General features: G+C 37.7%; 1 protein-coding gene across 3 annotated transcripts; it reads right to left on the bottom strand.

Moving 5' to 3' along the window:
- Positions 1-77: 77 nt before the first annotated feature.
- On the bottom strand, positions 78-17,323 carry F13B (coagulation factor XIII B chain). Of its 3 annotated transcripts, none has more exons than XM_012744381.3 (12): positions 17,127-17,323; positions 14,267-14,467; positions 12,797-12,982; positions 11,569-11,745; positions 11,012-11,188; positions 8,500-8,679; positions 8,229-8,414; positions 6,893-7,078; positions 4,994-5,194; positions 3,851-4,033; positions 1,338-1,551; positions 78-296 (listed from the first exon to the last, which is right to left on the bottom strand). In XM_012744381.3, the coding sequence occupies exons 1-12, from the start codon at positions 17,188-17,190 to the stop codon at positions 263-265; spliced, it is 1,989 nt and encodes a 662-aa protein (XP_012599835.1). In that variant the 5' UTR covers positions 17,191-17,323; the 3' UTR covers positions 78-262. The 3 variants fall into 3 exon arrangements, with proteins under 3 accessions (XP_012599835.1, XP_012599836.1, XP_012599837.1); XM_012744382.3 differs by having other exon boundaries at positions 14,267-14,377; XM_012744383.2 differs by having other exon boundaries at positions 14,267-14,488; positions 17,127-17,225.
- Positions 17,324-18,158: the final 835 nt, after the last annotated feature.

Genomic DNA, 18,158 nt, shown 5'->3' with positions numbered 1-18,158 from the left:
ATAATTTTTAACAGATGGAAGACATACAATAGAGATTAAGTTATATGTTAAATCATCCATAGAAATTTCCATAGAAATTAAGCAACTCTTTCTAACTTTTATTTATAAATAAAGAAAATGTTCAGCCCAAACAATCAGATTCATATACTCAAGCAAGTAAAAACTTAAGGGTTTTTAACTCAACATATTTCTTCTAAAAATTATGTTTTATAAGGGATTTTATGATATGTTGAAATACCAAAGCTCTTTCAGCCATTCGTTTCTATGTCCTTAAGTCTTCTTGATAAGACAGAATCCTTGATGAAAGAGAAAAAGATTTTTTAAATAAGCATCAATTCTGGTCAAATATTTACTACAATCTTAGCTCTTCAACATTTCATATAATGAGTCATTGTTTTAATTAAGTACTAATAAGAGCATCCTCTTTGGTGGATAATATCACCAGTTTCCTTTTAAAGACTCACTATCATTTACTATACTAACACCATTTTTAACTTTTTTTCTAAGTTATTTACTCCTTTTTCTCTTGGAAATGAAAATCTATGCTATACTAAGACATTTAAATAGCAATAAAATTTTTCCACCCTGATTTTACCACAATTAAAAATAAAAATAAATGTTTTTCACCAGTGTATCTTACGAATTTTTTTCTAGAGCGTTTAAAATATCTAAAACATTGAACTTATGTAGTTCATACAGTTTATTGTTTGCAATTAGTAGAACAGGACTACATGCAATTTGCCATTAGTTATTATTTTAATTCTGATCCTGTAAAATGCTTTACATCATTTTATTGTACCCTTTTAATATTCTTTAAATTGTCATATGAGGAAACACTTCAGTGATTCCCAATAGTTATATACAAAAGTGGTCCTCAAAATAAATACTATAATTTTAATAATTATTATTAATACACTCTTATCTTAGTAGAATGGTTCATACAACTGTGTTTTCCAACTTTTATTAGTTATGTATGACCTTATACTGAGAAGAAGGGGAAAATGTAATTTTTTTTTCTTATCTCAGAACATACAGGTTAATTTTTGCACATTTAAATATTGTACATATAAATTGATATATTTTTCCAATTGCCAAAGTGTCCTGAATATCATCAAATGGCAAGCATTGTTCTGACTGAAGACAATACAGAAAACTTGTTGAATTAATACTTCTAGATTGTATTTTTTTTAAATGAAGAAAATATTATTTTTTTTCTTTTCTAACGGCCATAAAGTAGGGGTGTTGTAAAACATAACATTTCTGAAATTTATAGCATAATGAATCTCAAATAACAATCTGACAAAAATGAATAGCTTTGGATGAAAGCCTCTTCTTACCTGTCTCTTGGAACACAGCTTGGGTATTTTAACTGCCCTCTCTCACATTGCACTCTGAGTTCAGATTCAATAATATGTGGCATAGCTCTGTAAGTATCTCTCTTACAAAGAAACTCAATATATTCCCCATGGAAAATATGTGGTCTATTGTCAAATTCCCATTTCAGGAGTAAATTATTCTTTTCCATTTCAACTGAAGATAATGTGCAAGGCTCTGGAGGGAGGGGGAAAAAAAAAGAAGAAAAATATCTTGATACATCTTGGTCCTAACAGGAATCATGATGAATCCAAAATTCCCAGGCGTATGAATGGCAAGTTAGTCAGAACTAACATTTGAGTCGGAAAATAAGTTCAAACCTCACAGAAAACTGTGCACCGGTTATCTCTGTGGTCTTGGATTTGGAGAAAGGATATGTCCTGCCAGTTACTTAGTTGTATGCCATTAGGTTTTTCAAAGATAGCAAACAAAACATAAAGGTGTTTTTTAGGAGAACTGGCCGTTACTAATGGTCATTGAAACAATGTTGTTTTCCCTTTTCCTTTTTCATAAAGTTCAAATAAAATACAAGACAAATCATTAATTGCTGGATAGATGATATTTTATGGAAATGTAGACACAAGCTAGATTCTTGACATTGACCCAAACTCTATAAACTGATGCCATACAAAGTGGTTCACAGTTTCCTGTCTTTTAAATTTCTAACTAAGGAATATCGAGATTGGATTAGGATGCTTTAAATTCTAAGTATGGGCAGTATTATTGTTTCCTTTCCCATATGTAATAATACAAACAAAACAAAAACTTAAAATATGCATTAGGATACCCAACAAACTTCTTTGATTTTTTTTTGGCATGGTAAAAATACTGATTTTTTTTGGCTGGGCGCAGTGGCTCATGCCTCTCATCCTAGCACTCTGGGAGCCTGAGGCGAGTGGATTGTTTGAGCTCAGGAGTTTGAGACCAGCCTGAGAAAGAGAGAGACCCCGTCTCTACTAAAAATAGAAAGAAATGAGGTGGACAACTAATAATATATAGAAAAAATTAGCTGGGCATGGTGGTGGATACCTGTAGTCCCAGCTACTTGGGAGGCTGAGGCAGGAGGATTGCTTGAGCCCAGGAGTTTGAGGTTGCTGTGAGCTAGGCTGATGCCACGGCACTCTAGCAAGGGCAACAGAGTGAGACTCTGTGTCAAAAACAAATAAACAAAAAAATACTGATTTTTTAAATTATCAAATGTCAAATTATTTAAGAAAATGGGATTTCTTATGTTTTTATTTGCCTCCCGGATAGCACAGCATTAAGGAGTAACTTCCAGAATAGGTAAAAAGTCCAGAATTGCGAATACAGCATATCAATCTCATATACACACCTGTGATACATTAACAAACTTATTTACGGTTTTCTCCCCTTATCCGTGAGGGATATATCCCAAGACCCCCAGTGGATGGCTAAAACCACAGATAGTACCAAACCCTATTGCCATTAGTTAGAACATGTTTCTGTTCATGTTTTCTGTCCATAATTTTAATGCCTCTTCCATCCTAACTAAGCATTTATCATGCACTGTGCAGTTTGAGGTGTGACAATAAAACTAGCATGAATTTCAGGCACCAATCATACACAAATTCCAGAGAAACAAAAAAGAGGGACTACTTCCCAATTCATATGAGGTCAGCATAAACTTTATACTAAACCTGAAAGGAAAATAAAAGACCAATCTTTCTCATGAAAATAGATGCAAAACTCCTAAGTAAAATATTAGCAGATAAAACCCAACAATATATAAGAAGCATAATTCATAACAACCATGTGGGGTTTCTGTGGAAATGCAATTATGCTTTAACATTCACAAAGAAGCTACATAGTTTACTAAATTTGCAGGGAAAACACAAAGTAATAATCATATAATTATTTGAACAGATATTGCTAAAATTACACACTCGATGATTGTTAAAAATCAGCAAAATAGAAAGAGAAGCTTTCTATAACTTTAACTTGATTTTATTAAAAGTCTAACACTGCACTTAGAAGTGAATTTATTTAAAGACTTGGTAAGTGGTGTTACTTGTGTTAGGAAGCCTTGCTATAAAGTTATTAACTTGCTTCATCTTTCCATATTGAGGTAGCCATGGCTATCTTTGTTCCCTGATTGTACTCATGTTTTCTGTTGTAGTACCAATCATATTAAATAAAAATTGTTAACATGTTCACCCACACCATTATGGCTTATTCATCTTATAGGCCCACACCAAACGAGTACCTGAGACATGATTTGCACCTAATAAATACTTATTACAGCAAACTGGACTATAGTTATTTATGATCTAAAAGAAAGAATAGAAACCAATGGTTAAATAGACACACTAATAAAATGACACAAATGCAGTAAATAAAGCATTATGTTAGTGTTATGTTAATGCAAAAATGACAGGAGTCATTAGTGTTATGTTAATGCAAAAATACACAGTCTTACTTTACTTTATTAAATAGAGGCACATCTGGTAGTACATACCCAGACACGATGGCGGTGTAGTCCACACTCCCTCTAAACAATAGGCCTCCCTAGACCCTTGTAGGAAATGGTGATCAAAACATTTGTATTCTATCGAGGAGCCATTTTCATAGGTTCCTACTATTGAACTAATTATGACTCCATTTTTAATAAGTGGAGGAGATGCACACCTTCCTTTAGATTCTGCAAAAATAAGTTTTAAAGAATACAATGAATTGCTATAATGAGCATGCAGTGCCTTTATAATTGCTACAGAAATAAAATGAGCTATTTTATGCAAAGGCATTTTTTGGGCAGTTCTCAAATAATTTTTAAATATTGAAAATATTTTTGTGATAATATACCACAATATTTATTTTTACAATTAGAATCCCATGTTCTAATATTCAAATACTTATTTAAAACTATCAAAGTATTAAAAATTACGGTTTTATTTTTCCCCTTTTATCTAACCAAAAGTGAAAGTGTAGGAGATTTCTCTTAAAGCCATGCTTTCTGTACGTATTGTCTTCCTCTTTCTCTTATTAAAAGTAATAGCTCCAGCTACACCTGTAATCCCAGCACTCTGGGAGGTGAAGGAGGGAGAATCACTTGAGCTCAGGAGTTCGAGATCAGCCTGAGCAAGAGCGAGACCCTGTCTCTACTAAAAATAAAAAAATTAGCTGGGTGTCATCGTGGTGTGCACTTACAGTCCCAGCTACTCGGGAGGCTGAGGCAGGAGGATCCCTTGAGCCCAGGAGTTTGAGGTTGCAGTGAGCTACAATGACGCCACTGCACTCTACTCAATGCAGCAGAGCGAGACTCTGTCTCGAAAAAAAAAAAAAAAAAGTAATAGTTTCTAAATCCAGGGAGCACAAAAAAATCTCTCACACTGTGGATCAAGCACTTTTCTGAGACTATGCTCCCCAGCAATCCCCAAGTAAAGCAGTGTTTTACAACATTGTTGAGTGCTCACATGAGTGTGATCGATTCTCTGATGGTCTGGTGGCATTTATAAAACCTCTTGATTTTTTTCCCTTCATAAAATTGACTTATTGGAATTACAAGATGTCAGCATAGTCCTTCCATCTAGGCATATAACTTTCAGCCCAGGTGGCAGACGTTGATCAAGTGAGAAATTACCGGAAAGCACCACTGTTTTACCTTTTCTAATACATAGAGGGTATTTCACTTCTCCTCTGCTGCACTGCACGGACAAGGCAGACGGCGGGGCGGACGGAGACAAGACAAAGCCCTGCTTACAGGCAAAGTCTATTAGATCTCCATGTAACACCTTCCCTTCGTATTCCCACTTCATCTCTATGTTGTTTCTGTTCATGTGATCCACATTAACAGTGCATGGCTCTGAAAACAAAATGCTAATTTAAATTCCTTACTCACCCAACAAACATGAAAGGGATATATTTTTTAAATAAAAATTATGAGAGACATCAAAAGAAATATTTTATATTTGACATTTATCATTATTTAAAGCTCTCCACATATATAAGAAAATATCTGCTTTGTTACTTTCAAATAAATTTATACATTTCTTATGGTGTTCAATATGTCATGATTTAAAACCACTTATTTTGAAACATTAAAAAGATTGTTTAAGGCCACTATCCAGTTAGATTAATGATTTTTCTCTCCATAAAATAAAAACTCCGAATTAGAAAATATATTTATTGTGCATAGAAAACCTGCCAATCGATATACAATAATTAATAAAACAAAGACACTTGTCCACATGGAGCTTCCTTTCTAACTGGAAGAAACACCCACACTAAATAATTAATAAATACATGAATTATATAATTTGTGGTCATCTGTAAACTATAGCATAAAATAAATTAGATGAATAAAAGAATGAGCTGGGTGCGGTGGCTCATGCCTGTAATCCCAGCACTCTGGGAGGCTGAGGCAGGGGGACTGCTTGAGCTCAGGAGTTCAAGACCAGCCTGAGCAAGAGCATCTCTTGTTCTTGCTGTCTCTACTGAAAATAGGACAAATTAGCTGATCACGGTGGCACACGCCTGTAGTCCCAGCTACATGGGAGGCTGAGGGGGTAGGATCACTTGAGCCTGGGAGTTTGAGGTTACAGTGAGCTATGATCACACCACTGCATTCCAGCCTGGGCAACAGAGAGAGGCTCTGTCTCAAAATAAATAAATAAATAAATAAAATAAAGGAAAAGAAAAAAAAAAAAGCAGTGGATGGGAGATGCTATCAAAAGGGCTGAGGGAAAGGAGGCTGCACTCTAAGGTGATGGGAATAGGCCTAAATAAGAAGTGATGCCTGCACACAAACTTAAAGGTTGAGGAGTGAGCCATGTCATGTTCTGATGGAAGAGTATTCTACGCAGAGGGAGCAAGCAGCGCTATACAGAAGTATAACAAGTCATGTTTATAATATATTTTATGTAACAAAAACAAAACATATAACCTCTGCAGGGTATGATGGTATTTTTGTGGAGTGTGTGTGTGTGTGTGTGTGTGTGTGTAAAAGAGTTTAGAAGACCACTTATTAAAAGTAAGTCATTAACATTTTTATGTGATTAATAAGATATAACCTAGTGTCCCTTTGGGTGAGGATGAGCTGGCAGATGAGGTAGTAGCGATAGGCTTTACCAAGGGAAGAGCTGGATTGATGATCTTTTCTCCAAATGACTTTCTGAGGGTGGCACAAGCGGAGACCCTGAGGGTACGTTAAGGGCAGCATTTCAGTGAGGGGAAAGATAACACAGAAAGTAACTGGTCACAAAAATGTGAACATATCATACATAACGCCACTACTGAATTGCACACTTAAAAATGGTTAAAATGTTAAATTTTATGTTATGTGTATTTTAACACAATGAAATGTAATGGGGTAGGAACTAAAGCAATCCTAGACACTAAGATATTGGAGATTTTCTACTTTGAAAAGATGAGAGGAGAAAACACTTAGAAAAAAAAGATTCATAATAAATTATCATTTTCATGCTGTAAAACATTGTAAGGAAAAATCATATAAAACTAAGAATGTAGCAGTAAAAGATATTCAGTGTGTTCTCTTTCTTACCCAAGCAGACAGGTGGTGGGGAAGACCATCTTCCTTGTTCACAGCGAGATGTTTTCGAGCCTCTCAGTAAGTAGTACTCGTTGCATCTGTATTCCACCGAGGACCCTGTTGTGTAGTTTGCCAACGACCCGCCCACAACAGCTCCGTTTATTACATCAGGTGGAGGTTTACAGTCCTCATTATTTTCTAAGAAAAGAGGTTATTTTAAAATTAATTGAGCTCATAACAATATAATGATCAAATATAGTTATATATATATATCAAATATAGTTATATATGCTATAGTTTCTCAGTATTTGTACTATATAATTTAGGACAATTGATTTCTAAATTCACCAGAAATGAGAGAAATGTTATTCAACTTAAATATCTTAAAAATTTGCTAAGCAAGAATAAACAGCAAATGTTTTGCCTAAGAACAAGTGATGCATATACTTTCTCTTTTCTTGATTGTGAAGGAATTATGATATATTAATAGATATTCTCAAAATCTATAGAAAGGGAAACTATGTTCTTCAACCTAGAGATTATGATCAATTCTAAAACTACACTATGGCATTAACCACTTTTATTTCCTTCCTTCTCTTTCCTCTTCATCTCAGATCTCAATCAACCCATGGATGAAATATCCATTTCTCTCTCTCTCTTTAATATCTGTCTCTTACTCAGCTAATTTCCTTAGCATCCTTCATAACTTTTGTCTTATGCAATAAATACCCTAGACAAACACATCTGTGGAAATCACTCTAGGATCTGATCAAGAAGGAGAAAGCTGCAGGAAGAAGAACACTTAGGAGTGACGGTGTAGCCTGGTGGTTTTCTTCAGAGAAGTGCAAGATCAGGGACCTGTCTCAGAAGGGTGTGAGGTTCAGAATGGCCAGCAGCAAAATGTCAGTGGGAGTTGCCCAAAGTGAGGAACAGAGTACTGGCCTACCTTCGTAGGACATAGCAGGAGAAAAGTATCAATAGCTCATACTCACGGCCAGTCACTGAATCCAACATGCTCTACTTCCTTCTCGAATGAAGCACATCGTTACCTAAGTGCTATCTTTTAAAGCTGGCAGGTCATGATGTCACAGAGGCCAGGCAGCAGTGCCTCGCACTAATGCATTCAAATAGTTTTTTTTTTTTTTTTAATTCCCAAATTCTTTACATCGCCTCAAATTCTACAGATGACTCCAAACACACAGAAAAGTAGCAGAGCAGGTGCAGTGGCGACGTGTCTCCAACTCTCCTAAGCTGCGGGGCCCTCACAACAAGCTTGTGGATGAAACAACCAGAATGAAAGATTCTGCATCACGGGCTTAGCTACGGGCATTACATGCAGCACACATACCGACACATTCAGGGGGTAGTGTCCACTTCCCACGCCGACAAGTTATCGCCTCCGGTCCACGGAGATAGTAGCCGGGCTCACATCTGTACGTGACTTTATCTCCATTGCGAAAAATCCCAGAGCGCAGGTGTGCTGCGCCGTTCCGGACGGCGGGTGGCCCCTCACAGGCTGTCTTCTCCTTTCCTTCTGAAAAGGCACGAGAGGAGAAGAGACCATTTAGCTACACGTGCAGGTTTCATGACAGGAAAAGCCTCTTCAGGGGGGGACTGACCGATGCATCTCGGAGGTTCTGTCCATTTTCCATTCTCACAGCGCAGGTCTTCAGAGCCCTGGATCTCAAAGTCGAGCTCACATTCTATGCGGACGATTTCCCCGTGACGGTAAGTTGTGGAATATGTCTGCGTTTTGGAGTTTAGGGGCAGAGGTGGAGGAGGACATCGATTTCTTCTTCCTTATGGAAAACATCAGCATATACAGTCATATAATCACAAAAATAATAAAGATGTGACAGGAATGCTAGCTGAGCCCAGCACCGTGGAGGGGTGGCAGGCAATGCCAGGAGCACGGCCTTGGTCCCACCTCCTTGTGGTCACATCCCAGTGGCTCCTGTGCCCGAGCGGGACGGCGGACTGGCCTCTGGCCACAGAGCACAGCAAGGATGACGGGTCAGTACGTGACCATGTTTATTAGGGATATGTGACGTGACATGACGCCATTCCTGCCCAGAGACTTTCCCTCCCTGGTGGCTTTGAAGATGCAGCTGCCACACTGCGGATTCCACACGGGGCCCCCACAGGACAGGGGCAGAGGCTGCCTCCGGCCAACACAGGCAGGAAACTGAGGCTCTGGGTCCAGCAGCCGCAAAGCACCGAGTGCTGCCAACAACCCCAGTGAGCTGGGAAGAGGATTGCGGCCACCTATAAGCCCCCGATGACACTTTGGTGGCAGTTCTGTTAGATAGTGATGCAGAGGAGTCCAGTATGCTACGCCCAGACTCCCGACCTACAAAGCTGTGAAATCACACATTTGGGTTGTTTTAGGCTGCTGAGCAACACTGTTATGCACCAACAGAAAATGAAAGCAGCAAGTATTTCACATTCATTATCTTATTAGTCATTTCATCCTAAAATGACTTCACTAGGTAGGAACTGTCAGTTTCCTTTTCTATAACACGAGAGAAATGACAGTTCCTACCTAGTGAAGTAAATCGGTAGCAGGTGGTGGGATCTGTTCTTGACTCTGTATCTACCTGACTTACAATCTCCTGTGTTAGTTCCCTGCTGCTGCTGTGACAGGTCATCACAGTTTAGTGGCTTAAAACAACACAGACCTAGTCTCTTCTCGGGGGCAAAAGCCCAACATCAGTCTCGCTGGGCTGAAGTCGGGGTGTCGGGAGGGTTTGGAGGGCACTGGCTGCTCTGCCTCTTCGAGCTCCCGCAAGCTGCCTGTGACCCTCGGCTGGCGGCCCTTCCTCCTGTCCCTCCAACCTGCCGCTGCCATCGCCACCTCTCCCACGTTCCCTTCTGCAGTCGATCTCCCCCTGGCTTCCTTCCGTAAGGACATTGGTGATCACAGTTAGGGTTCCAATGGACAATCCCAGATACTATTCCTGCCTCACAATATTCAGCTGTGAAGTTCTTCTTGCCACATAAGGCGACACTCACTGGTTCGAGGGATTAGGACGTGGACCTTCTGGGAGAAGGGGGATCGTTATTCTGCTGGTCACACTGCGTATCCTGCATGTGTTGACCGTTTACTAGAGCGGGTCACGGCATGCTGGTATGTTGACTGATTTGGAGGGAAGACGGGGTGTGGAGTAGGTGTTAGATACGTCTGCCATTTATGTTTGAAATCATATGCTACAGAAAATTTGCTAACAGTCTTCCTATCTACTGTTACACCAAGGCTGTTGAGCACGGCTGGAAAATCACGCAGCCACTAACGTTATTGTTCAGTGCATGTAGAGAGTTAAGGCAGTTCCAGGCAACCCTTTGCACACCCCTGGTCTGCTCCTCGTTCACTCCTCCTAGCAGCTGGTTCACGTCTTCACCACTCTCTTCCCAGTTCCACTTGCATGTCTTTCGCTGCCTGTCAATCCTGACGTCACATCCCATAATATACATAAATTAGCGGCTACAAGCCCTTTGCCTCCCCCCAGCCCTCCCCATCCTCAAACTCCTATTTATCTCTTAAGGTCCAGTTCAGATATTACCCATCACTTCTGTGAATGCTATTCCACATGTACCAATCAGAATCTCTGACGCCTATTCAAGCACTTAGCACCTGACTTTACTAAACCATTTGCCCCACTGTAGCAGTTGTTTTTCCTTATCTCTTTCCTCTCTAGACTAGGGCCTTCTTCATACTGTGCTGTTGGCATGTTTAAGTAAGTGTTGATTTGTGTCTTCTAACGAGTAATCATACCACCTGCTTGAATACATCCAGCGATAGAAATACACCCAGTGGCCATAGCTATTACACTTTGGGGTAGCTTTTACTAAACCCCATTTTCCATTTTCACTTGTGGGTAATAGCCCTCTGCCTTTTCTGCTCTCCGTCTCACTATTTTAGAGATTGAATTCTCACATCAGGAAACATGTGGCCAATTAAGAGAAAGTGTCCTCACAAACTACCAGATTAGGGCAATTGGGTCCAGTTATGTCCATTAAGAAATAGTTATTTCTTATTAGGGCAATTGGGCCTAGTTATTTCTAGAGCTCTTAGAGATTAAAGCTGACAAAGACACGACATTCTATTTGTGAGTGTGAAACTTAAATATTTACCTTCACAGACAGGAGATTCTGGGTACCAACCGAAATTATAGCATTGAATTAAATCAGATCCACTTAGATGATAATTTTCATGACAGAAAAACTGAACTACATCTCCTTCTTCATAGGTTTGCTTTACAGGATGAAAATAACCATTTTCTATTAATCTTAAAGAAGAGCACTTTAATTCTAGAAATGAAAGAAGGAATAAAAATGTAAAGACAATTATTTTTTTCTGCTAGGACAAAATTTACTTAGTACTTACATGCCATATCTAGAGTAGAAATTAATCAATTCGCCATATTTGTTTTAAATAATAAAAGCTTATGAATTCATTGTATATATTAAATGTCATTAGGCTTATTCTAATTTAATTCTGTGAGCTAAAATGAATTTTTCCAACTTTAGAGCTTTAATTGACCAAAGGCTACTAACGTAATTAAAATCAGAAGCAAAAAAAAAAAAGTATGAAAAATAGAACATAATTAGCACGACAACTAATACGCATTTCTGTATGAGAAAGTTTTTGGGGTGATTTTCAGGCGATTTTATGCAGGAGGAGAACCTACTGGAGCACTGTGGAGTGACCGACCATCCGTGCGAGTGACATTCCGCCTCCTCGGCCGTCTTGCCCCCAGCTGTGTGGTAGCCGGCAGCACATGCGTACTGCACTCTGTCCTTCACTTTGAACGTTTTCTGTGTTGTGGAATAATTTCCATTATATAATTCAGGGGCCAAACATGTTTCTAAAAACATTAAAGTTGTTTATTTTATGAGCTCATAAAACTGTTAATGCCCTAGAACATTAAAAAGAAATCTCAAAATGTATTTGAACTCAATCTTAAAACTATTTGGCAGAATCAACACTTGGCAAAACTGAAAAAGAGGTTCCTGGTGACTTGACCCTGCCAGTCGTCTATTCTTAAAATTCTAGTCCACAGCCCTTCCCCAAAGGCCGCCGTTCAACGGACGGCTTGTGCAGTAGTAATGTTTTGAATATGTGCTCTTTATGGAGTTGTGCGATTTAAACAGCATACAACATATTAACAAAGTATATATATATATATTCAAATTGTTGAATTTTTTTTAAGTATAGCTGACATTGGTTTACAATATATAATAATGTGCCTGATCTCTAATTCTTCTGTAATAAAGGAAATAGTGATTTATAGATGTTGCAGAAAAATGTTTGTTAAAGGTCTTCAATTTTATTACATCCCAATTCTTTTTTTTTTTTTTTTTTTGAGACAGAGTCTCGCTTTGTTGCCCAGGCTACAGTGAGTGCCGTGGCGTCAGCCTGGCTCACAGCAACCTCAATCTCCTGGGCTCAGCGATCCTACTGCCTCAGCCTCCCGAGTAGCTGGGACTACAGGCATGCGCCACCATGCCCGGCTAATTTTTTGTATATATATTTTTAGTTGGTCAATTAATTTCTTTCTATTTTTGGTAGAGACGGGGTCTTGCTCAGGCTGGTTTCGAACTCCTGACCTTGAGCCATCCGCCCGCCTCGGCCTCCCAAAGTGCTAGGATTACAGGCTGAGCCACCGCGCCCGGCCCCAATTCTTTTTTATTAACATTAGTACAAAGCAGGAACTATGAGAGCAGGTGTGTTGTAGGGATTGAGAACCCTTGGATAAGAAAACAGCATCTGAGAAAAGCAATGCAATATCAACTCCCTGTGTTTGCAGACATCATGAAAAATAAATTATGTTAACTAAAAATACCCATGAATATAAGAAAGTACTAGCCTCCTCAGCTCTTATCTTCAGTTTTAGGAGATGATTCTTACGCTCATACCCTGTTCCTTCCTACAGGCTGGTGGAGAAGACCACCCGTCAGAGAGACACTGAACCACTTCTTCATCCTTCCCTCCAGCGGTTTTGTATCCTGAAGCACAACTGTAGCGCATGTTCTCTTGAATTTTGTACACCACTTTTACATCAGGGAAGTAACCATTTTTCAGGTCAGGCTTTGTGCATTTTTCTATGGGAAAAAAATATTTATTTGCTTAACTTAATGATAAAAGTAAGCTTGTCCTTTACTAAGTTGTAAAATTGAGATAAAAGTATACTATTCTTAGCTGGAATATGAAGGAGAGAGAGAGAAATAATTTCATTCTACAATTTCTTAACTTAATCTTGGAAATACCTGCGTAAAGTTTCTTTGAAAATGGATTTGATATTGACTTTGTTTGTATTTAGTAATTTTTTTTTTTTTTTGAGACAAAGTCTCACTCTATTCCCTCGGCTAGAGTGCCGTGGCGTCAGCCTAGCTTAAAGCAACCTCAAACTCCTAGGCTCAAGCGATCCTCCTGCCTCAGCCTCCTGAGTAGCTGGGACTACAGGCAAGCACCACCATACCTGGCTAATTTTTTCTATATGCTTTTAGTTGGTCAATTAATTTCTTTCTATTTTTAGTAGAGACAGGGTTTCGCTCTTGCTCAGGCTGGTCTCAAACTCCTGACCTTGAGCAACCCACCCGCCTCGGCCTCCCAGAGTGCTGGGATTACAGGCGTGTGCACCCGGCCTGTGTCTACTAATTGTAATCATTCTAGTTACTACTACCACATCTACTTTTAGATGTGTTTACTAGATATTTCACCCACAGTAACCACTGTGCCCCACTTCCTCTTCTACATGAAACTGACTCAGCCGAAGCCCCTCACTCTGGAAAACAGAGCTTGGGATCTTCTTAGCTCAAGAAAGGTCCCCTGACCCAGTGGGAGCCAACTGGTCACCTGACGAGAGTATAGCCTGACATCAAATAATGAGCTGAACCAATCAAATTACCTTCTCACAAACTTGAACTCAAAATGTAGATAAACACATCTTTCCATGGATATTATGAAATAAGTTGGCACACAAAGGAGAGATGAGTCTTGCAAATGAGAAAGCCCCAGAGCAGCAATCTTGTCCTTCCTGAGCATTTTCCTGACTTCCTGTGCGTAATTGTCCATGAAAGTTCCTCATTCTTTAAAGTAAATAACTTACGTCTATGTCCCTTGCAATGTAATAAATAAAAAATGCAGTTGTGGCCCTATCCCCTTCACTGGGTATTATAAATGAAGAAAATAACATTTTCATGCCAAAGCGTTATTTACAGAATTTCAAAGTATGCCTTTGTTTTGTAAAAAGACAGTTTACCAGTAATTTTGTCCTTCTCTACTATAAAGGTTCAACCACTTTCCATATTTTATTGGACTCTTATTCTTATAAACTGATTTATTTGAGTATTGCAACCGCCATTCGACACGTGCAGCTGACTTACTGAAGCACTTTGGTGCTGGAGCCCAGCCTGCTGCCGTACATGTGGTTCGCTCTTCTTGCTTCCCAGTTTCAGTTGTGTAACCAGCCAAGCAGAAAAACGACAATTTTTCGTCTACGCGCATTGGAAAGTAAAAACTTTTAAAAGGATAGTAATATTGGGCAATCCTTCCATTTTCCACATGAGGAAAACCACAGGGCTTCTCTGAAATGAGTAAACGTCAAGCTGAAAATGGAAAAGCACACCTAAGAGCATAAAATTTGTGATCAAGTGACAATACTTTTTTACATTAAAAGTTTTTGCAGACATTTCAAGTAGTACTTAAACAGTTGATATAAATAACCCATTAAATGTAGAAAATAGCAGAATGATTGCAACCAAAGAACTAATAAGCACACAGAAATATAAAATTTAAAATCCCTACTTTATGTCATTAGGGCCCCTGTGTAGCACAATTCCAGAGGCACTGTTCACATTGCATTAAGTCAGAGGTGTGGGAAGAAAGCAGAAACCATAAGGCAAAATTTGATGACTTGATTATACCAAAATTAAAGATATGGCCAGGCACAGTGGCTCATGCCTGTAATCCTAGCACTCTGGGAGGCTGAGGCAGGAGGATTGCTTGAGGTCAGGAGTTGGAGGTTGCAGTGAGCTGTGAAGATGCCACTGTACTCTAGCCAGGTGACAGAGACTCTCTCTCAAAAAAATTATGGATACCTTTCAATGAAAGTCATTGGCAATAAAACACATAATGTAATGTTTTAGAAGAAGGAATTTGCAGTGTCTAAAATTGGCAAGAAATTCCACAAATCAGCTATAAAAAGGCAAAAAAGCAACGGAAAATGCTAATCAGCTATAAATCACAGAAGTTTGAGTCTCTAAAAAAGTATATGAAGAGATGTATAAACATATTAGGAATCAGACAGTGGCAAATAAATAAAAATGGCATAATCACTTTATGAACAATAGCTTGGCAAATAGTACAAAAATGAGTGATACGAAGTGTTGGTGAGCATAACGGAAGCAACAATTCACATCCTCTCTTGGAGGCTATATTCTGTGAAGTAGCCACTCTGCAAAAGTAGGACGTCACCATGCACAGAAATCAAGTACAAGAATTGACCCAATAACCCCACCTGTGAGTGGATGCAGGCTAAAGAAATTCTGTAGAGAGATAAGGTGATTATATTATATTATTCATTTCAGAGTTATTTTTGGTTAAGAGAGAATTGGAGTAACTATGCGTCCATCATTGGAAGAGTGGTTACATGAAACAGTGGGCAGCAGTTAGAAGTAAAATAGTGTCAGCAACATGGAAATACATTTGAACAGTATCAAGTACAATAAAACAATAAGAAGATAAACCCTACAGCAAGTTTCCATTTATGTGAATGTAAAACACATACGCAAAACAAGACATATTTTATAAAAGTATTTACATATTTAAGAACACATCAAAACATTATAGTGTGCCCCAGGAGAAACTGACTACATGATTGGGGATAAGGGGAGAAAATGTATAAATAAGCAAGAGTGAATCCATTCATAGGCCAATAATGATTGCATACCACAAAAAGAAAGGTGCAATTAACTCAGTTCTTTTCCCTAGGGTTCCCAGTGGGGATTGGAGAAAGCATGTGAAAATGAGATAATTGTCTCTGTCTTTAAGCAGCTGAGACTTTCTCGTTTGTATGAAATAAGACTGTTAACCATAATTAGAAAATGAGCCATAATATTACAATGTCTTCATGGTATACAGACAATTATATTAGCTGGTATTTCCCTATTTAGACACAAAAATAAATCAAAGGAAACTATTCATGCAAAAATTATCCTATTATAGAATCAAAAGTATCAAATAAGCTGACTTCTATTTATTTCACTTTCATAATTTTAATTGCAGACCTTTATTGGTAGAAAATTTGTAGTAAAGCATTCAACTAAAAGGCAATTATAACTTGTATATTTTCCCTTAACAAATTCTCTAAAATGTTTATTTCAGAAAAGCATTACTGCTGTGGTTTCCTAATTTGTATATTCACTCTTGCTAATTTGTATATTCACTTTTGCTGATGCTAAATGAGCTCCCGGGATTTTTTAACCCTACAGCCTAATAATATGATAATTGTTCGAAACTAACACACATGTGCACTGCCTACCTTTCACTCTCACACAAATCTTACACACTAGACAGTCTGGTTTTAAAGATATCTAATAGTTCGGGAGTCCATATTGATTTGTCTGGACAGTCTGAATTTACACCAGTTGTCCAAACATAATTATTAAGAGAACGTTCATTTTACTCTCAAAAGTGTCCCGTTTTGTATAATCATTTATGTAGTCCTCCTACTAATCACTACTTAATGACTTCAACCAAGGAATAAATCACTGGGATAAAAATCAAACTATCAAGAGTAGAAAATCTTGCTGATGATTTATGGTTATTTCTTTTTCAAATTTCCCACATTAAACTCTCTCCTTAAGAAAAGAGAATTTAAATTGTGTAAGTTTTGTCAATGTTAGGAATGAAACTAGAATTAAGGCTAACATATGAATGGCTATATTGTTAGCCTGAAAACCTTTTAAAGTATTTAGATCCTAGTCTCCTATGCCTCAAAACAGAGATACAAAGTGTTTTCGTTCTGTTTTGTTTTTCTAAGTTATGCTACTAAAATAATAGTTCACCAGTTTTGCTCAAAGGAAAAGGTCTGTCTAAATATTATAACAAATAATGTTTATAAAAAGTATATGTTATAAAATTGATATGTCAAAATGAAAGAGTATACTAAAACTCAAGTTGTATGAATGTTTGAATCTCCATTTATATTTTTAGAGAATAAAGGATATTAGGAATTAATTTTACCTTCTGCATAGAGTTCTCCTGGGATTATTAATATGATGATAAAAGTCAAGTTTTTCAACCTCATCTTCAGTGGTGTGCTTCATAAAAATTTTAACAATCCCAAAGCACTAGGGACTCGTCATTAAGTACATAATACTTCTCTTGGAAAAAAAAAAAAGTTAATAATTTACAGCATACGACTAAGTCCCTTTGTAACAAGACTTATATTTCACTTAAAATATTTTCAAATAATGTTAAAATAGCACAACTATATTAATTGACAATACTTTTCACGTCAGAGTTCAATAAGAGCATGATAACCAATAAGGGCAACAATAGCAGCAGAATAAATAATTAACACAGACTGCATTAAAAAAAGGGTAAATTTTTGAACCTTCACTCCCCGTTGTAAGTTCATAGAGTAAAGTTCCCCTGTGGCCACTGAACTCTACTAATATTGATTATGTGAAGAGATGAACTTAGGAACATGAGATAAGGATACCTGCTGTTAATATAGGTTATTGCCTAGACTGTACTCCTTAGATAGATAAATGGCTTTAATTGCCTCAAGAAATGATAGAACAGTATTATTAAAAATAGTGATGACCAACATTTAGAGTTTGTACCCTGTGGCAGGCACTGAGATAAGTACTGTGCTTATATTATCATTCATTTGTGAAAAACATTTTGAATGTCCACTGTATGGCAGGCCATGTCATAGACTTGGGGTATTTAGCAGTAAAAAAAAAATTAATTAAAATTGTTGCCCTCATGGAGCTTACATGCTAATGAGTTTTAATTTAAAGTACAAAATAAAACTGTGAGGTAGGAGCTATTATTTTAATTTTGTAACTTTTTGTGAGAATATAACATATTAACAGAAAAGTACACATACCACAAGAATTCTCACAAACTGCATGAACATACTGCATGAATCCAGACCCAGAAGAAGAAACAGAACATATCGGCAACTCAAAATCCCCCTCCAAGTCACTGCCTACATTCACCCCCATGTTAAACACTCTCTTGACTTCTAACAGTATAAATCAGTTT

The sequence above is a fragment of the Microcebus murinus genome, chromosome 23 (genome assembly GCF_040939455.1).
Source record: "Microcebus murinus isolate Inina chromosome 23, M.murinus_Inina_mat1.0, whole genome shotgun sequence".
NCBI classification, from domain to species: Eukaryota; Metazoa; Chordata; class Mammalia; order Primates; family Cheirogaleidae; genus Microcebus; species Microcebus murinus.
This window is presented reverse-complemented; position numbering and strand designations above follow the sequence as displayed.

What these genes read in the sequence shown, in the direction of transcription:
- F13B (XM_012744381.3), bottom strand. Translation starts at nt 17,190, where the DNA reads ATGAGGTTGAAAAACTTGACTTTTATCATCATATTAATAATCCCAGGA. An exon ending in AGCCTGTAGGAAGGAACAGG is followed by an intron (nt 11,746 to 12,796) that starts GTATGAGCGTAA and finishes TAATGTTTTTAG; the next exon opens with AAACATGTTTGGCCCCTGAA. An exon ending in GGTCACTCCACAGTGCTCCA is followed by an intron (nt 11,189 to 11,568) that starts GTAGGTTCTCCT and finishes TTTCATTTCTAG; the next exon opens with AATTAAAGTGCTCTTCTTTA.